The sequence below is a fragment of the Triticum urartu genome, chromosome 5 (assembly GCF_003073215.2).
Source record: "Triticum urartu cultivar G1812 chromosome 5, Tu2.1, whole genome shotgun sequence".
NCBI classification, from domain to species: domain Eukaryota; kingdom Viridiplantae; phylum Streptophyta; class Magnoliopsida; order Poales; family Poaceae; genus Triticum; species Triticum urartu.
The window spans coordinates 606390575-606411536 of record NC_053026.1 but is presented as its reverse complement, the minus strand read 5'-3'; the positions used below and the strand labels follow the sequence as shown (position 1 = coordinate 606411536).

At 48.5% G+C, this 20962-nt stretch overlaps 4 protein-coding genes across 4 annotated transcripts; all 4 read right to left on the bottom strand.

Moving 5' to 3' along the window:
- Positions 1–339: 339 nt before the first annotated feature.
- LOC125506270 (zinc finger protein ZAT8-like) lies at positions 340–1216 on the bottom strand. The gene has a single exon (XM_048671123.1). The coding sequence runs from the start codon at positions 1105–1107 to the stop codon at positions 700–702; it is 408 nt and encodes a 135-aa protein (XP_048527080.1). The 5' UTR covers positions 1108–1216; the 3' UTR covers positions 340–699.
- Positions 1217–6149: 4933 nt separating this feature from the next.
- On the bottom strand, positions 6150–7049 carry LOC125506269 (zinc finger protein ZAT8-like). The gene has a single exon (XM_048671122.1). The coding sequence runs from the start codon at positions 6935–6937 to the stop codon at positions 6428–6430; it is 510 nt and encodes a 169-aa protein (XP_048527079.1). The 5' UTR covers positions 6938–7049; the 3' UTR covers positions 6150–6427.
- A 4253-nt stretch (positions 7050–11302) lies between these two features.
- On the bottom strand, positions 11303–11980 carry LOC125506268 (zinc finger protein ZAT8-like). The gene has a single exon (XM_048671120.1). It carries the CDS (start codon positions 11867–11869, stop codon positions 11465–11467), a length of 405 nt encoding a protein of 134 aa, XP_048527077.1. The 5' UTR covers positions 11870–11980; the 3' UTR covers positions 11303–11464.
- Positions 11981–19645: 7665 nt separating this feature from the next.
- Positions 19646–20497, bottom strand: LOC125506267 (zinc finger protein ZAT18-like). Its single transcript, XM_048671119.1, has one exon. It carries the CDS (start codon positions 20390–20392, stop codon positions 19883–19885), a length of 510 nt encoding a protein of 169 aa, XP_048527076.1. The 5' UTR covers positions 20393–20497; the 3' UTR covers positions 19646–19882.
- Positions 20498–20962: the final 465 nt, after the last annotated feature.

The following is a 20962-nucleotide window of genomic DNA, read 5'->3' as shown; positions in this document are numbered from 1 at the left end:
AAAAAAACATCGTTGTAAAACTGGTTTGTTGTGACGAGTGCACGACTTAAGGCCCAAATCTAGGTGGAGATACGCAATTGTTTCTAATATAATTAGAGTTTTTGGCTTTTGCATGTTATTCAAATGTCTACACATTTGATGAAATGTTGTTGCCACTACTTCATGACGTGGAGGCCCAAGTGTATTTTGCCATTCCGTGCAAACACTTGGAGATGGTAGCAAGTGAGTTGTTCAACGACTGAGTCAAAGACCCTCTTTCAAAGAAAAACATCGCACATGGAACTCGTCCTCGCCGGGTTATTTATCAAGGTTGATCGACTCAACTCGTAGGCAACTCAGTTGGAACAAAATAACGAACGAACCAATGTAACATATACTCCCTTCGTCCAGAAATACTTGTCATAGAAATGGATATAAATGAATGTATCTAGAATTAAAATACATCTAGATACATCCATTTCTCGAACAAGTATTTCCGAACGGAGGAAGTATATAGTCTCCATAATGAACGAATGAACAGGTCCCGAAATATGTACATGTACGTCAGAATGAAGGAATGAACCAGCGATCGATCAACACCTAGTACTAGTGTGCGGCAAATGTACCAATCCAATCGCGCGCACAGACACAGGTGAAGCAGTACACGTACACCTGCACTGGATGTCTATCCATATCGGAACGACACCAGTGGAGCTAACGCTAGACGAAGAGCTGGAGCAGAACGGGCGGCGCCTGCGCCGTGGTGGCAGACTCCTGCTCGCGGTGCCGGCGCATGTGGCCACCGAGCGCCTGCCCCATCTCGAACTCCAGCCCGCAGACGTGGCACTGGTGCGCCCGCTTCTCGTCCGTGGTCTTCTTGGTCCCCGGCCCGGAAGTGAGGCCGAGCGCGAGGCCGTGGCGGCCACGGAGGTGGCTTGTCCGGTGCCCGCCCAGCGCCTGGAACGACGGGAACGAGCGGCCGCACGTCTTGCACACGAACTCGCCGTCCGCACCGCCGCGGCGCATCTTCTTGCTGCTGCGGTCGGCCACGGCGCCGAGGGAGAGCGAGAGGGAGAGGGACGATGGTGCATCGGCCTCATCTCTGTACTGCTTCATTGACGAAACCATATCGCGGCTAGACGGTGAGCTCAACAAGAGTTAGTTCGTAGCTAGTTCTGTGCGGAACGTTGGAGTAGGAGACGAGAGATGGATTCAGTCACTCTGAAGAGCTCGGAATTGGCGGTGGATGGCTCGGATCGTGCCGGGTTAGGCTTTTATAGTGGAGTAGTAGCCACCAGGTACATCGCTTGTAGACGGACCCCCGTACGTCTGGCTTGACGACGACTTGGAGCCCGCGCGCACTTCGCGATCGGCGGCGACTTGGCTAAAGCGTCCGGTCTGCAAAGATAGAACCTTCTCTGCTCGCGTACGTCAGCTTAGTGTAATTGCTTAGCTTGCTAGCTCACGCGGTTACGTGCATGTGGAAGGAAAGGCCAACGAAATGGGACGGAACCATAATTTGCTTGCTCACAGTCCATGTCCGTTTTAGTTGGTTATTTGTAGCTGCATGCACCGGCGAACTTTATGTTGATCGGCACCGATCTGACGGATCAATCCTCTATAACACTAGAAATGAAGGCCTCTCATTCAATTGAGGTCACCAATTTAGAAATGGGTCATCGATTTTTTTTTTTGCGGGTGGGGTCATCGATTTTCACCGGGTCAACAATCTCTTATTTATTTTAATTCACTATGCTCTCTAATTTTAGAGCTTTCTCATTGCATTGATAAATCACACCACGAAAGGCCCACCAAAACACCGCGTTATATGAATAAAAAGGAAAACACACTCCATTGTCTTTTCCACTAACCAAACCAAATACTCACTTCGTTCCCAAATACAAGGTACTCCCTCCATAAACTAATATAAAAGCGTTTCGAACACTACGTTATTGATCTAAACGCTCTTATATTAGTTTACAGAGGGAGTATTAGTTTATTAAGAAGTCAAATTTCTTTAACTTTGATAAAGTCCAGAGCCAAAAATATCGACATCCATAATATTAGATAAATAAAATGTAAAAATTCATTCATGGTGTATCAAAAAGCCATATATTTCCACTGAAATGTGGTCAACTTACATAGGTTTGACTTTTCAAAAAACGAATACACCTTATATTTTAAAATAGATGAAATAAATAAATTAAAAAAATTCAATAACATCAACGACGCATCAAAGCGCCCACAACCCTTCTAGTCAACGACAATTCTTTCGCCAGAAGAATGAGAGTGTGCATACGATTCCACATTTCCTTCGTCTCATTTGCCGGGACGGTTCCAAATTTCCAGTTTTGGCTCTTGCTCCTCTTCTCCAGTCCAAAAATGGCTTGCCGCGTCCGCCTAAATTACTGCACCACATGCAGCTATGGAATTTCTCCGTGATGGCACATGCGCCACGCGCTTCAACGACCGTCAGTGTGCATGCATTACACTCGTCCGAGTGTGCATGTGCTTGTTTTTCACGGAAATGACTACATATTCTGACTAGCTAACAGAAATACGCGCTAAATTAGTTCTTTTGCACGGCAAGCCATGACCATGCGGAGACTCTCGAGAGATCCATAGCGAAGACGCTGATCCAAGTCAACTGCCATTGGCATGAGTCCATGTTCTAGAGCTTATGACATACATCTCTCTCCCTTTCACGTCATCACTCTCCTATAGTCTCATTAGTGTCCCTCTGCCCCTCTCCTTTCTTCTCAAAGTTGTCGTCAAGTTCCTCATATCCGAGCCCATGCAACACAAACTCTAGGGGCCATCATGCACCGATCAGGCTTGTCACTAGTTTTTTTTAGATGAAAGTCGTAGGGAACACCTGGATTTATATTATATAAAGCCACATAAAAAGGATCCGGCAAAAATTTACGACGTCGAGAGAGTAGAAAGAAAAATAAATCAACTGGGGATACCAGCTTACAAAGATAGATATGCAAGCACCGACTCGAATAGCACAAAAGGGAACAACTAAACCATATTACCCGAACAAGGTGGATCCGGCGCCCTCCCCACACCCCGCGGCATCCAAATCGGGCACCACGTGAAGGAGGAGGTGTCCTCGGCGATCCCGAAGGCGCGCAGGCACCTCCTGTACTACATCGATGGTCGTGGCGGCAGCAGCTCTTTGCCGTCGCAGAGCATCATGTCGTCCGACGAGAGGGCGGACAGGGAGGCGGCACAGCAGGAGCGATGCGCCGCATACACCAAGTCCCACAAGGCACCCGCCTGGGTTCGCGCGGACCCCGACCTCGTGAAGGTCTGGGCCCTCGCCCGGTTGCTGACCACTAGACGACCGTGCGGTGACGCCGCCGCTTTGATGGGGAGCTTGCCAAGATCGGCGAGGAGTGGTATCTCAGTGAGACCGACACCGCGACCGGTGGCAGGAGCAAGGGCAAGGCTTCCCGGCCCTTGGTCGGCGTTCATCATGGCGACCCTCCGCATGGTGCCGGAGGAAGCGGAGTGGCGCCTTTGCGAGCGTTAGGTGGTGGCCACACCCCCACGTCCACCAACACGTCCATTTTATGTCCGGACTTAAGTGAATTTTGTTATGTTTGCATGAAAATCGTCCGGTTTGTTCAATTGCACTTTCAAATGTTTGCGGGCATGGTTGGATGACCTGCTCCCATGTCATTTTTTACAGACGCATGCGAACACGTGCACACAAAATACAGTGTCCGTTTTATGAATTTGCATTGAAGATGCCCTCTGCCACGACTAGGTAAAGTCAGCACACACACTCCTGCTGTCTACGCGGTGCCATGTAGCATGCACATCAGCACATGCAGGCCCCTTGGGCCATCTTCTTTTTGAGTGCAAGAGCCCCGCACACCAGCTCACTTGCTTTACAGATTTAAAATGGCAGCAAATGGGACAGATATCTAGCCTGCACGAACAAGCAAATAAATCGAGTAGCTTGCAGTTGAAATGGCAGCATATGCTGTAGGGAACAGCGAAGAAAACGCGGCCCCTGCGACGCGTCGAATGCAAGTATGGAACAGAGCTGTGGAGCTGTGTACAGGAGTAATCCGTTGACCCGAACCCCTGCTATTAGGTTGTGTCGGCTTCGCACTTTAATACAAAGTTAGGTCATCTATTTTGAAAGGAAGAGAGTAGATGACAACTTGGATATGCGTACGTCTCTCTCTCAAGCGCTGGATGGTGCCCTGGCAAAACCGCGTACAGTACCGGCCGGTTTGGGCCCTGCCCTTCTCTAGATGAATCCAGGCTGCCCGTCCGTATACGCAAAGTTGTTCCTAGAATGTGATGATGGGAAAACACATTGATGACCGATGAGTAAATAATACTCTCTCCATTTTAAAATATAGTGTGTCCGCGTTTTCCGAGGTCCAACTTTGACCATAAATTTAACCAACGAGACCAACTGCGGCAGGAGAAAAAATTATATAATTAAAAACTTCTTTCGAATACGAATTCACTGATATAATTTTTGCTCCCGCCGCAATCAGTCTTGGTAGTTAAATTTACGGTCAAAGTTGAAGCACGTGGATAGAGGAAGCACTACATTGTGGAATGAAGGGAGTAGTATTTTTTGAACATGACTGATGAGACGTTGCACAGACCTGGTTTTACTAAAAGTAAAAGTACTCCCTGTTTCCCTTCACAAAAATTAGTGATCTAAACGCTTTTATGTTAATTTACAGAGAAAGTATTTAATTAAGCTTCATTTCTTTGCAAGAGTGTCAACACGGTCTACGGTAAAAAGACTTCAAGCTTGCACTGTGTGTGCGTTCCAAACTAATTAAAGTTCTACATTTGTGTTATCACAAACTTCCTTAAGTTTGATCAACTCTACAAATAGATGCAGTACCAAGATCTACAACACCAAGTGCACATAATACGGAAGCATAATTCATAAAGAAGATGCTAATATATTTCAAGAACTTAATAAACTTATAAATTTGACTTAAGACAAAACCGAACTTCAATTATTTTGGAATGGATGTAGTATTTAGCCGAGTCGCAGCTAGCTAGGCCGCTTTTACCCGGCGATCCTCATCCTTGGGGCGAAAAGCTGCATGGAGATGGCATGCGATATGCCCTGGTCGATGCTCTTCGTCTCCGACCTCATGGCGGAGAGCAACTCATCGATCGACATGGTACTCTTCTCCGGCAAATTGATTCACCGCGGCTAGTTCTTCTCGATGAGCGAGGCCATGTTGATGATCGCGCAAGACACGAAGGAGAGTGGATAGCGGAGGGTGATGAGGTACAATTATGTGCCATTTGGACGCTTTCAATTTACTCGGTGATATTGAGGAGGTACACGGATCGAACTGGGATGGAGGTGGTGGCGCGAGATGGCATGCACCATTATCGAGATTGCATTTACTCACCATCAAACCTCTAGTGGAAGACCATGGTTCTTCGGTTTTGCTCGCGAGCATTTCGACATCTCCGCTGCAAACAAAGAGAACCAAGACGATTACCCTTGAGCTTGTTGTGTTTCGCTACAGATCTCTGATCCGTCCTGGTCTCGATGGCGGAATGGGAGGCACGCACGGCGAAGATAGCGGGGGGAGACGCGTTGAAGTTGGCTAGGCGGCGATGGCGATGACCAGGGAGTTGGCCTATCTAGAGGAAATAACTAATAGAAATCGTGCTTCGAGCTATAGAGGAGGCAGAATCTGCGGATCCGGTCCAGCGGCGGAAATGAATGATATAAAGATTCAGGCATCCCCTGGCCCGAAGCTGGATGCAGGGATGGTGGTGATGGCACTGCCATCACCGGGGATGCGGGAGATGCCGATTGTGCTGGACGATGAAGAGGAAGTAAGACCGAGGAGGAAGAAGGGGATACGGGAGATCCTGCAGCTGCCTTGGTGTTCCCCTCGGTCCCCACATCGCTCTGCAAGGATCCGTGCCCTCGTCCTCAACTCCAACGAGCAAACGAATCAGTGTAAATGTTGAGAAGTTGTCTAAGTTGTGAAGGTCGTCTATATTGCAGAATTTTACAGACGGAGGCTCCGTCCTGGACTTATCATATGCACTTCCTCTCTAAAGAAATGTAAAAGCATTTAGATCAATACTTCAGTGAACTAAACAGGAGTACAATGGTTGTGAACAAAAACAAATTCATAGAGGAACAATCTGAGTGGAAGAATCTGTCAATTGCATTAGGAACAAACGAATGCATTTTCACTATGTATACAAGATTACCGTGCATGTAAAGAAAAGGTGCATGTAAATCTCTCATCCATCTATCGGTTAAAAAAGGGACCGATCCAAAGCAAAGATCCAGCAAGGACGGGAACGCTAACCCGGAAAAACGTACTCTATACAACGTTGAACAATAATGAGCCTATATGATTCTAAAGACATGTACAAACAAGCATTGAGATCCACTATCAAGCACTGAGATCCAGCTAGCAGGCTAGACGAACAGCTCAAGCAAGACCGGTAGCCGGTCGGCGGGGGCCTGGTGCCCCGCCTCCTGATTCGACAGCGCGACCCACCGGTCGAGCGCCATCTCCTCGCGGTGCCGCCGCATGTGGCCGCCGAGCGCCTGGCCCGTCTCGAAGCCCAGCCCGCAGATGTGGCAGTCGTGCTGCTGCTTTTCCTCTTGCCTTTTCTGCTCCGTGATGGCCCTGGCGACGCCTACGCCGAGCTCCAGCCCGTGGCGGCCACGGAGGTGGCTGGTCCGGTGCCCGCCCAGCCCCTGGAACGTCTCGAAGGCCCGGCCGCAAGTCTTGCAGACGAACTCTCCCTCCCCCGAAGTGGCCACCACCCTCCCCCGCCGTGCCCTCTTCCTTGCGGCCGCCTTCGCCGGCGCACCGGTCGAGTCGGCCGAGGTGGTGGTGGACGTCGAGGAGTCTGTGCTGAGAGAGAGCGCCAGCGACACAGCTGGCTCCTCCTCCCTCGCGCGCTTCATCCCCGCTCCCATGGATTTGCTGCTCGTCTTAATGATCTGATGGATGGATCGGCGTAGATGTGGATCGAAGCTCTTTTGTGCTGCTGCGGAGTTGTGTCTGGAGAAGGAAGAATGTATGGATGGGTCGGCAGGGGAGACGGACAGACGGTCCACTTATATATAGGTGGCGTGCGTGTTGCTGCGGATGGAGCTTACGTGTGTGCCGAGCTGGTGGGGGCTGCCCTACCTCTGGCGTCTGTGGACCAATCGTTCGAAGCCACCTTGACGTTCGCGACGTGACGGATAGGATCGAGCTCCCGGATATTTCGGTCGTGCGTAGCGCCGCCGAACGTGTGGTGCGGAGTGGCGTCAGATGTCACGCCACAAGGCGCGTGGCGGCGCGCAGCTGTCTAGCTTCCAAAGACTTTGGACGGCGGAAGGTTCTAGGGCCGGGGAAAAGATCTTTGAATGGCCAAGATCATTCAGTCTTGCGTGAGATGCAAACATATTATTTTTACTCCCTCCATTCCGTAAATATATGTCTTTTCAGAAATTTGAATATGGACCACTTATGAGTGAATATAGACGTATCTTAGAGCATAGATTCATTTATTTTGCTTTGTATGTATTCTATATAAACTTTTTTTGCGAAAGAGCACGGAAGAAAAGTTTGATACTTCATCCACCATAATTAACATTTTTACACAGAAAAGTTTAAGTGATCTACCGTGACCTAGCTAGTGATGACCAATCTCTTCTTCTTCTTTCTTCCGATGGGGGATACCGTCTACGGTAGGATTGATCGAGACACTACGGCCACTCTTCACTGCGCATATTGTTTGTTAAAGTGAATCAGAACATAATTAAATGATGATTGATTCTTATTGATGATCTCTTTTATTGTTGACGTAATCAAATTCAATGGTCAATCGGTTAACAGGGAAGAATAAGGCCACATTCGGTTCGTAGGAAATGTGCAGGAATTTCAATAGATGTTTTTCGCGTAGGATTATTTTCCTTCCTAGCATCCGGAATGAAGGAAACGCCTACAGTATTTCATAGGAATTATTCGCTTACCGTGTCGGTTCCTCTGGAATGTAAACATCCACCGCGATCGATTGTTTTCATGGAAGACCGAGGCGTCCTGCTGGTTCTAGCGTGTGGGGCTAGCTATTGCACACTAATATCTGAATAAAATAATGCTACCATGGGTGTCTCTATCTGAGTTCAGACGCAAAGATTGGTGTGCATGGCAATAAAAAAAATTCCTTGTCAAGTTGTGACCATAAAGAGAACAGTACAAATTCCTCCATTTCCTCGCAAAAAAAAAACAAATTCCTCCATTTCTCCTTTATCATCCGAACGGAAGTTCCTACGCATTCCCCCTTTTTTTTCAAATCCTTTGTTTGCCGCAGCGTTCCTTTCCTGTCCCTCCATTTTCTCATTTCTCCTGTATCATCCGAACGGAAGTTCCTACGCATTCCCCCGTTTTTTTTCAAATCCTTTGTTTACCGCAGCGTTCCTTTCCTGTCCTTCCATTTTCTCATTGCTCCTGTATCATCCGAACATCCATTTTCTCCTTTTTCTCATCCGAACGATAGCTCTATTTTTTTTTCATACATCGTTCTGCAACCCCGAAACACCAAAAAAATATTTCGTCAATACCAGGACTCAATCTTTGGTGTAGTGAAAAGTTGCCATGGGACACAACCAACTCATCCAGCCCGTGTTCTTGTCAAGGTCAAGGAGCTTATTTTATATATATCCAATTTGAGCCGAGCCGTCTGGGCCGCACGTCAATTGACTGCATATAGTTAAAAAAGAAGTTCGCAGCCAAAAATACGTTTTGCTAAAAAAAAGGCCAATACATGCCCCAGTTAAGACAATCCCTTTATTGTCTAATCAACCTCTTAGGGCATCTTCAATGGTTGTAAGATAGTTATCGATAGACTTTGCCACATAGGATTTTTGATGATGTGTCATACAATAAATGAGGGAAGAGAGAAATTTATATGTACTGAACCAACACCCCTTGCACAAGCTCCAATGTACAATGTGAGAGCACCTTATTTATTATCTCATATCCTATTAGACAAACTAGATACAACCTAATGAAGTTGTTGTATGTTAAGGTGTTGGTTGATGACATGACATATTTTACCAACAAGGTAACATACAAACCTTTAGAGATGCCCTTAGGCCCCTCCCAATGCTCCATCTTGTACAGGTGCTAAGATTGCCAACTAAGCAAAAAATCTGATGTGGCATGCTAATTAAGAAGAGAGAGTAGTATGATGGCCCTGGGAAGAAACGGTGCTAAACACGTGTACCTAGGTGGAAGCACAATTCTAGGTCTACAACTAATTAAATGCATAAAGCTTAGCACCTTTGCATTGAGGACTTGAGTTGCTAAACCATTTAATATACTTAGCACCTCATCTAAGGGTAGTCATAGTGGGAGTAACTTAGGTAGTAACATAGCACACCTCAAGAATTTTTTGCTTATGTGGCAAGTAGTTAATGAGAAGTAGTAACATAATATGTTACTGTAACATAGCGATTTCCAAGACAACATGAGTCTACAAGCTATTAAATGAGGCCACATATGATACTAGTATTATGTTACTTTGCATTATGAAGGTAGTAACTTAGAATAGTGTCATGCATATGACACTAGTCTAAATTACTCCCCACTATGACCAGCCTAAGCACCTTTGCATTAAAGAAGATTGCACTAATTAAAGAAGGTTACATTAAAGCATCTAATTAAATGAAATTAATTCGTCCTCAGTTAATAACATAATCACATGCTAAATCTGTGCTATGTTGCCTCTGCAGAGAAAAAATAGAGAGATTGGTTGTTTGTGATGTCTCTGAATGGAGAAATAGAGTTATCTTTTTAGGAAATATAGTGCATGTAGGAAGAAGAGATTGATGCTTAACTAACAAAATACATGTTGGTTTGCACGGGTCTTTGGATACGCATGCGTGCACGCCGGATTTCAGAGAGTGGGATTTGTGAGATTTGCATCCGTTGAATGAGAGACACGGATAAAACAGGCACTCATGTACACATAATTGGCTAATTAAATCATGAGATAGATAAAATTGTAGGGCGAGAGAGATCTGATTAAATAGGACATCAGTTGAAATGTGTTAGCATGTCCATCGTAAGTGCAGAACATATAGACAGTTTTATTCAAGAGCTGTCCTCGGGAATCTTAAACCACGCACCTCTACACCTCTGCACAAGCGTCCTATGTTGCGCTAAGAGGCGCTTTTACTCTTGTTTTAGTAATTTGTATGATTTGAATAAAATTAATCCGGACAGCAAATGATCATTTTTATTTCATTTGAATTAACAAGGTGGGACCTACATGCTAAATTTGATTTGAAAATCACGGTTTTATTATCTCGTTGCAACGCGTGGGCCCTTTTGCTAATACATTCTCATGTCTCGAGCAGGGCCTAAAATAGTCCAGGCTCCAAAGTTGGACAGTGAGCGTGTGGAAAGAAGCCATGTAAAATGTTCTAGAGTTCGTGAAATGATCTTTAATCGTGCAGGGTCTTTCAAACTTGGGCAGTGTATAGACTAGCATGCACAGTAAAAAAAAGGTTAGGTATCCACAGTGAAAAAAACAATGTAACATATACATATTACAGAGACTATATATAACTTGGGCAGTGTAACATATATAGTCTCTGGAAAAAAACAATGTAACATATACATATAGGTCACCCGCAAGAAAAACATATACATATAGGTGACTATCGTTCCACACACATCAATGTGAATACTAAGTTTTTTAAAACATAACTAGGAATCTTTTTAAGAAACCAAAAAATTTTGGGTATCAAACTTTTTTTGACCAACTACAGTAGGGAAAATCCCTACTGAAATGACACCTGGGTGTTCCGTAGTGAAGAAAATAGCTTCGGATAGTGTTTCCGAATATAGCTTTGATTTTACCAAAAAATAATCTTTTTTCCGGGAGATGCCAAAAAATATTCGAGATTACCACAAATGTCATTTCTTCATGAAACTTCATATGCGAGTATATCAGTTGACCATGTACGTTACGAAAAATATATCAGGTATTTTAAATTTTCCCAAATAATTAGTCTCACAAGTCAGGTGTGTGGCACTCTGGCGTTGATGTTTTCTGATGGCAATTTTCAGTGTCACACGGCAATTTTCTGGCAAAAATAAATTAAAGCATGAAAGCTCTATACTTGGCAACTAAAGTTGTCATCCTCACGTCATTAAACTTGGTGTTAAAAATGTTCTGAATTGCCATATGCTTGTATCTGACATTCGGCACTTATCAGGATCCTAATTTTTTTAGTGTTTTTTTCAGAATGGATTATTCATAAGGGGTTCCGTGGAACCATGTTCCAGAAATCAACGCCCATATAGTCTCTATATATATAATAAACGAATAAACGAGTCGTAAATATTTACATAAGCGTAGAAAAATGAAAGAATGAACCAAGACCAACGGCATATAGATGAACGAGTAAACCCGCACTTGATGTGTATCCATATCGAACAAGCTAGAGCTAGACGAAGAGCTGTAGCAGAATGGGAGGCGCATGCGCCGTGGTGGCGGCCTCCTGCTCGCGGTGCCGACGCATGTGGCCGCCCAGCGCCTGCCCCATCTCGAACTCGAGCCCGCAGACGTGGCACTGGTGCGCCTGCTTCTGCTCCGTGGCCTTCTTGGTCGCCGGCAGATCGGTCCCGGCGGCGAGTCCGAGCGCGAGCCCGTGGCGGCCGCGCAGGTGGCTTGTCCGGTGCCCGCCCAACGCCTGGAACGACGGGAAGGAGCGGCTGCACGTCTTGCACACGAACTCGCCGTCCGCACTGCGGCGTGTCTTCTTGTTCCGTCCAGTCACGGCGCCGAGGGAGAGCGAGAGGGACAATGGCACCTCGGCCTGATATCTGCAGTGCTTCATTGACGAGACCATGGGCGCGAGGCAAATGCGATATGGGCTGGCTCAACGAGAGTTGGCGCGTCTGTGCGAATTGTGAAACGATGGGCGTGATGAGATGTGGAATGGATTCAGTCACTCGGAAGAGCTCGGGAATTGGCTGTGGATGTGGCTCGGTTCCGTGGATTTTTGGCCTTTTATTCTATGGATGGAGTACTACTACTGGCAGATAGCAGCAAGGTGCGTCACGTGTACACCACGTCGCTCTTGACGTCTGAGGTAGGAGGCACGCAAGAAAATTCCTTATTTAACACTGTCTTAAAATCTGATTTCTTATTTGACACTGAAAAAGTTTTTCTTCCCTATTTGACACTAGTCCTAAATTTTATTCGCTATACGACACTTTCGTCCATTTTGAGCCTAAATGACATCTGAAAAGACGATTTTGCCCTTCATGTCATATTTGTGCGCGCGCGTGTGCTGTTGCGTGTGTGGATGCACGTGCACATGTGTGTTGCTGCTGCATGTGTGTGTGCATGTGCGCTGCTGCGTGTGTGTTTGCTGCAGCGTGTGTACGTGCGTGCGTGTATGTGTGTGCTGCTGCTGCATGTGTGCTGCTGCGTGTGTTTGCTACTGCGTGTGTATGTGCGCGCGCGTGTGTGTGTGCGGTTGTGTGCCTATGTGCTGCCTGCGTGTGTGCTGCTGCTGTTGCGTGTGTGTGTGCACGCGCACGCATGTTGTTGCGCGTGCGTTGTGTGTTGGTGCATGTGTATGTGTTGCTGCGTGTGTGCTCCTGCCCTCGCACTGATGCTGTGTGTGCGCGCTATTGCCCTCCACACACATACCACATGAGGGACAAAAAAGTCTTTTTAGATGTCATTTAGGCTCAAAATGGATGAAAATGTCATATAGAAAATAAAATTTAGAACTTGTGTCAAATAGGGAAAAAAAACTTTTGTAATGTTAAATAAGGAAGCAGATTTTAAGATAGTGTCAAATAATGAATTTTCTCCACGACTTGAGCCCGTGGCCATCGGCGGCGACCCGACTTGAAGTTAGAACCTTCTCTCAGTTTAGAATAATTGCTTAGCTTGCTCCCCAGGTAGCCCGAACGCGGTTGGACATAAGCTTAATTAATTATTAGCTCACGGTCTTAAGCATGGTGCAAAAGATACGTACAAATTGGCGCGTGGTGGTGGGACGCGGACGCAATCCATGTCCGATACCGTTGGACTGTGGTACTTGAGCATGTCATTGCACCGGTGAACGTTTATTTGACAGCAACTGATTTGACGGGCCAGTCCACCAGTAGACCTGCGCCAGAAGAACAAGAGATCACACACGATTCCACACTCCCTTTTCCTGACGGGACGATTCCACATTTCCAGTTTTGGCTCTTGCTCCTGTTCTCTTCTCTAGTCTAGTGTAAAAATATAAATGGCTTCCCGCGTTCACCAAAATTGCTGCACCACAGCCAAGGAATTTCTCCGTGCATGGAGTTGCATGTGCCACGCGCTTAATCAATCGTCAGTGTGCGTTACACTCATACTACGCGTGTGCGTGGGTCTGTTTTTCTCCGAAAAGACTAGAAATTCTGACATCGATACGAACTGATTAGTAGTTCTTTTGCACGGCAAGCCAGGACCGTGCGGAGACTCTCGAGAGATCCATAGCGACGACGCGGATCCAAGTCAATTGTTGTTGGGTACGGCTACGGCGTGACGTCTGTGTTCTATAGTTTATGCCGTAACTACTTCTCTCTCCCTTTCCTGTCAAGTACTCTCCAATAGTTTCATCTCTGCCCCTCATCTTTCTTCTCAAAGTTGCCATCGAGTTCTTCGTATCCGCGTCCATGCGACGCCAACTAAAGTTCCATCAAGCACGCACCCGTCAAGAGCGTCACTAGTTTATCTTAGACGAAAGAAGCAAGGGAGCAGAGCACCCGCCCCATAAAATGGAACCAGCAAAAGGTTTACAAGCTTCAGAGAGTTCAATGGAAAATAAAAATTGTAGGGATACCAGCTAGCTTTCGAACATAGCCCAGTGAGCACACACTCAAATAACACAAAACGGAACGACCAAGCCATCTTACGCATTCATGTATTGCGGCCGGTTGGCGATGTGCTGGAGCCTCAGTTTTGCGAGAGCCGCATCCGACATTCCCCTCTCCTTTCTGTCGTCCAAGACCGTCATAGCTGGGCGCGTCACTAATCTGGCAGAGAGTGTAACTCATAGCTCGCCGGCGCCCTTAGGTGTCGTTGTTGTTGCCACCTAGTTGCCGAGGCACTCCCGCCCTCGTCTTGTCCTTTCCTTTCTCTTCCCTTCCGACCCTCGTTTATCTCTGCAACAACATGTCGTGTCTTGAGAATTTAGAACATTCGTGCGTGACAGTTTTTGGTTGAGAAATTAACTCAAGTAAAAAGTCGAAGTCCATAGATGAATATAAACAACTATAACTCCAAATTAGTTACACTAAATTTATCATAAATTTATTTTCGTATAAATATAGTGATGTGATGGTTTATTTATGGGCGACCATACGCGTCTGCCGACGTCTCGTGTAGGGCTATGCGTTGTAAGATTTAAAATTAAATCGGACGGCCACGGAGGTGACTGATACACGCAGAGTCATTAGTCGGTTGAAAGCTAGTGTTATTGTTTATTTATTTGCATATATTTCCGTTAACATGGTCAAATGTATATATTTCCATTAACATGGTCAAATGTATATACAATTGGTTTATGAGAGAACTAAATTTCAGGTATTGAAACAAAGTGAGTAGAGAAAAATGATTTGATTGAAATTACTAACCCTCGGCCCCTTGATTTTTTTTGGATCAGTTGACTTTGGACAGAAGAGGAGTGAAGAGGTAGTGCCAAAGAAGAAGGGGGGCATGGAGGGATGGTCGGGAGTATCGAAGCAGTTAAGCCTGTGTTGTACTAGCTGTCAGTCTGGGTAAAAAGGAAGAAAGTGGGATAGTCGTATGATAGACATCCAGTAGTCACAGCGGACGATGGAAATAGAGAGCTGCTATACGTACGACAGAAATCTATATGATTTTTGTATAACCAGACTCATCTGGTGGTGTGGGCCTAAACCTCGGGAAACATGCCTTTGTCTTGTCGTATAGATTTTCGTACGAAACGGCTTTGCGTATGATCACTTTTTGTATGATGTTCGTACAACAACACACATGCATGTTTTCTGAGGTTTAGGCCCACACCATCAAATGAGTCTGGTTGTACAAAAATCATATAGAATCCTGTCGTACGTATAGCAGCTCTCGAAATACAATAAGAAGCAAAAAAAACCATGTACAACAGGCGCTTAGATAGATAGTACTCCTATACAGTAAGAAGCAAAAAACCATATACGGGCACTAGCACAAATCGCCGCTTCAGAAATGCTATACTATACTACTCCTATACACCACTTGTTGGAGCTGTTTACGCGTCCACTGTTTTATTACCATGCAAAAAAAAAGGAGCGTGAAACAACGTTCGCCGTTGAAATGTTGTTGCCGATGGAGCCGCCGGCTGCGCGCGCGGCTTCTAGAGCAAATTAGAAAACACGAACGACCATGTGGTGTGGCGTGAATCAACTTGGCGGACCAGCGGGATCAGCCACGACTAGGAAACGTAAGCACGCACCGCCGCGCGCACTCTTGCTGCCTACGTCGGGAGATGGATCATGCACATGCAGACCCTTTCGGCGTTCCGTCAACGTTAGTAAGGTCAACTCCACCGCGTGATCCCAAACAGATGTTCGGTTTGACTGTATTTTGTCCTTTTAGAGCGTCAATGGATTCGCCCATGTCCGTGTTTGTCCGATGGATCGTAGGTGCACCCAACGCGCGGCCGCTCTTCAAAACCTGTCCGAGATGGACGTGAATAAAAAATATTTAAAACTTAATTAAAATAACTAAAAAAGTAAATAAACGCAGTTAAAAAAACATAAAACATATATATAGGGATTACGGCCACAAAATGGCCCAGTTCAGTCCACTTAAACGGCCCAGTTCATAATTAACATAAAACCAAAAAAACCGCCTCCCGCGCGCTCCTGCCGCGCCCGTCGTTGCCGTGGCCGTCGCCGTCTTCACTAGCCGCCGGTGTCGTCGTCGTCGCTGACGAGGTCAATGTATTCCGGCAGCGTCCACAGGTGGGCGGGCGGTCCGTGGTACACGGGGGCGGCGGGCTGCAAGGTGGCCGGTGGTGCCTGCACCACTTCCTCTCAAGGCGAGGCCTCCCACTCCGGCGACCGCGGCGGGCGTGGGGCACCAGTTCACGGCCCCCAGGGCGGCCGCCATCTGCTCAGCGAAGCACGACCAGCTCCACCCCTGGCCCACCAGGTCAGGGTGCAACGCGGCCACCGGCGGCTCCTCGGGGATGGCAACGTCGATGGCCGCGGAGAAGGCCATCGTCGCCTCGAGGTCCGCCCATTGGCGCTCGTCGTGCGTGTGCATGGAGTCCTCCAGCACACGCGCCATGAGCCAGGCCTCCTCCTCGGCCGTCATGCGAGGAGGTGGGGGTGGCGATGGAGATGGCGTCGGCGACGGCATGGGCGTCAGGCCGCGGACCCGCGTACGCCCGCGCGCCTGGGGAGCTGCTCGGGGCTCACGTGGCCGCCGCGGCCCTGTCGATGTGCCGGCGAAGAACGACGCCCGCCGCACGTCGTGCTCATCGCGGAACCACGTGTCCCACAACGTCGAGTCGGGGTGTACCTCTCGTCGTGGTAGAGGTCGTCCGGGAGGAGGCGGCGGCTGCGCTCGATCTCCTGGCGGCGCGCATGGCCGCTCTGCGGGACAGGCGGGATCGGCACTCGGTCGGCCGACAGATGCCAATTATTGGGGAGGTGGACGCCGCTCCAGGGCAGCGACATCCTCGTCTCCCAATAACGGCGGCAGACGCCCGCCTCGATGTAGTGCCGGTCGCGCGAGCCGGCGGCCGTGGGCGGGATGGAGAAGGCGGGCGGCGCGGAGGCCCGACGTGGTGGCGATGGCGACGCGGGCTCCTCTTTCTTCACCGAGCTGCGGCGGCGTCCCGACGAGGAACCAACCTCGCGATCGTGCTTGCCTTTGCGGCCGTAGTTTCAGAGGCCCATGGCTGCGGCCGGCCGGCCACGAGTTCTTGGTTAGGGTTTGGCTTAGGCGCTGTCGGGTTTCGAGAAGGCCGCGGGGTAGCGTGGGGCAGTGTGGACGATGACCCGTCCACGCTTCCCACTTAAATAATGACGGCGGCCGTTCGACGTGCGGATAACAGGTGGGGTCGCCCGCTCGTGCGCATTGATATGGACGGGTGGGAGGTAGATGGCCGCCTGCCACGCGGCCTCGATGCGGACGAGGCGTGCGTCCGTTTGGTGTCCGTCGCGACTTAAACCCGGCGCATATTTGCACTCGAAATGGGTCGGCCTGGACACAAAATGGACAAAATGGGTCCGGACCGTCGCGCGCTGGGCCGCCTTCTTTGTTCGTTTTATTCCAAATGGACAGGATCGAACAGGATAGGGTCGCACGATGAAGTTGGGCTAACCGCCTGCTTCCCATCGTCTCGTTGAGTGCAAGAGCAGAGCATGAAGCCACGCAGCTCGAGAGCTTGCAGATTAAGAATGCCATCAAAAGGAACAGATCTACGTAGCAGATTAAAAGAACTACTCCCTCCATCTCATGATATAAAATTGCTTTTGACCCTAGGCGCGTTGGTGCACCGGCCGGAACTGCCTGCGATTTGTCGGCCGGCGAGGTCGCCGCGCCAGCTAGCCTTGCTTGCTTGCTTCCTTGGGAGGGAAACGGGGGTCGTGTGCAAAATGTACATCGTCGGCTCGGCAGCTACTCCTAGCTGACAACGAACCAATCGGCTTGGCACGTCTCTCTCGAGAGAGCTGGATCACGCCATGGCAAAACCGCGTGACAGTACCGTCCGGTTTGGGCCCTGCCGTTATCCAGATGAGCCAATGCTGCCCGTTCCAGTACACGCAAAGTTGTCCTTAGAATTTGATGGACGCCGCCTAAGCTATTGATAACCTCTTTTTTTTTTTGCGGGTAAAGCTATTGATAACCGATGATTGATTTTTTCTCTCCCTTATTGTTGGAGAAGATGACGGATGAATACGTTGCATAGACCTGATTTTATTATTTAAAATGGGAGTACAACTTTGGAGGCCGTTGATTCGTCTTTTGTTTTATTTAGAGCTTATTGAGTTGTGCTCTCAACAGAACCCTTTCAAACCTGCGTGTTTGTGCTACTTCGTATGTGTGGTGTGAACTCTTATTAGATGTCGTGGCTCGATGATCCGCTTTATATATAAAGCAGGGTGAAAGACTTTTTTGATAAATGGAAGTACAACCTCTTCTCCGGTTTATAAGGTTTGCGCGTATCTCTAGATTGATAAGTACACCATCATAATACAAGTTATATATCACAAAAATATATCATTAGAAACTTCAAATCATCTACTTTCTAATGGTATAATTTTTAGACTGTACAACTCATCTTATGTTGGTTAAATTATACATCTATGAATACACACAAGCCTTATTATTTACTTAAGCTTCATTTCTTTGCAAAAGTATCAACACGGTATACTGTAAAAAAGACTTCAAGCTCATGGCCTCTGCCGGTGGGGGACCTAGAAATAAAATGAAGGGTGTGCACACATTGGCAAAAATTGAGATCTATCTCAGTTGGCTTGGATAGCCCTTGAGAATCAACTAATTTTTACATGGGATGGGATACATGCTGGTCGGTGCTCTTCTTCTCCGACCTTAAGGCGGCGAGCATCCTCAGCTACCGACGTGGTACTCTTCTCTGGCAGGGTAGCAGTTTGTTCTTAATGAACGGGGACATGTCGTCAACGATCATGCATGCCATGAAGGACATAGGATTGTGGAGGGTATTGAGGTACCGTACCCATCCCATTTGGTCGGCCCGTGATGGTGTGGTCTGTGATAAAGATGAGGTACACGGATCGAATCAGAATGGAGGTGGTGGTGTGCGATGTCACGTTGTCATTATCGAAACTGCATTTACTCGCCATGAAACCTCTGATCTAGTGGAAGACCACGGCTCTTCGGTTCGCTCGCGAGCATTTCCACATCTCCGCTAAAAATAGAGAGAAGCCAGACGATTCCCCTTAAGCTCAATGTGACACTGCTGATCTCCGATCTGTGCTGGTCTCGATGGCGGAATGGGAGGCGCGCATGGCGAAGACCGCAGGAAGGAAACATGATGAAGTTGGCCAGAATGCGAGAAACTAGCTCGTGGTTTGCAAACTCGAGCGAGCTAGCCAGGGCGGCGATGCTGGTGACTAGGTAGTTGACCGATCTGAAGGAGGCATGACTGCTTCCTAATGCACGACGAAGTATCCGATAGAAATCGTGCTTCAGGCTATGGGGGAGGCGGAATCAATAGATCCAGTCCAGTGACAGAAGTGGGTGATATACTGATCTCGTGGTCGGGAACCCCCTGGCTCGGAGGAGGATGCGGTGGCGGTGGTGATGGCATTGGCATCGCGTGGGGAGCGGGAGATGTCCATTGTGGTGGAGGATGACGAGGAAGCAAGACCGAGGAGGAAGAAGGGGATACAGCCTCGACATTCCCTTGGTTCCCACGTCATTCTGCAGATCACGGGTCCGCGCCCTCGTCCTTAACTCGGGCGAGCAAAAGAATCAGTGTATCGTCAACGTTGAGACGATCTTAAGTTGTGAAGGTAGCTTATGTTGCAGAATTTTACAAATTTAGGGTCCAAATTAGACTTGTGATCCGTATAGAATTGCAGTGAACAACAACGTATTCATAGAAAAACAATCTGAGTGCAAGAATCTGTCAATTGCATTTAGAACAAAACAATTTGTCTAATCTAAGCACAAGTGTATCTAAATCCCCAGTCGAACGGTTAAGAAAGCGAACCGATTCAGAGCAAAATTCCACGAGCGGAAGTGCTAACCAGCAGTAACGTACTCTATCGTAACCTATCTTATTCAAACGACATGTACAAATCCTGGATTGTTATACTACTGTAGTAAGAAACTGAGAGATCCAGGTAGCAGGCTAGACGAACAGCTCGAGCAAGACAGGCAGCCTGCCGGCGGCGGCCTGGTGCCCCGCCTCCTGATCCGACAGCGCGACCCACCGGTCGAGCGCCATATCCTCGCGGTGCCGCCGCATGTGGCCGCCGAGCGCCTGGCCCGTCTCGAAGCCCAGCCCGCAGATGTGGCAGTCGTGCTGCTGCTTGTCCTCTTGCCTCTTCCGCTCCTTGATGGCCATGGCGACGCCGACGCCGAGCTCCAGCCCGTGGCGGCCCCGGAGGTGGCTGGTCCGGTGCCCACCCAGCGCCTGGAACGTCTCGAAGGCGCGCCCGCAAGTCTTGCAGACGAAGTCCCCTTCCCCTGACGTGGCCACCACTCTTCCCCGCCGCGCCCTCTTCCTTGCCGCCGGCGGCGGCGAACCGAGCGAGTTGCCCGACGTGGTGGCGGACGTCGTCGAAGAGTCTGTGCTGAGGGAGAGCGCCAGCGACACAATTGGCTGCTCCTCCCTCGCGCGCTTCATCCCCGCTCCCATGGAGATGGATTTGCTGCTCCTCTTAATGATCTGCTGGATTTGGATTACGGCTCTTTTCTTTTGCGTTGGTGTAGTTCTGTGAGTGCGCGGTAGGAGGAAGAATGGATGGATGGGTCGGCAGGGGAGACGGCCGCACTTATATACAGGCCGTGTAGCTGCCATGCGTGTTGCTGCCGGGGGAGCTTACGTGTGCTCCAGGTTGGGGATCCGGCTTGGCCTACCTCTGGCGTCTGCGGGCCAATCGTCGGAAGCCACCACGACGTTCGCGACGTGACGGATGATATATTATTTTGGCAGATAGCTCGAATGGATATTTCAGTCGTGCGTAGCGCGGCCGACCGGAGACAAAACGTGTGGTGCGGAGTGGCGTCACCTGTCACGCCACAAGACGCGTGGCGGCGCGCCGCTGCTTGGCCGCCGGGAGCCCGGGACGATGGGCGGGATTCAGCGGCTCATCCATTATGCCCCTTCCAATGCTTCACCTTAAACAGATGCTAAGCCTTTCATATAGACAAAAAAAATCTGATATGGCAAGTTATTTAAGAGGAGAGAGATGGGTGTGGTGATCCT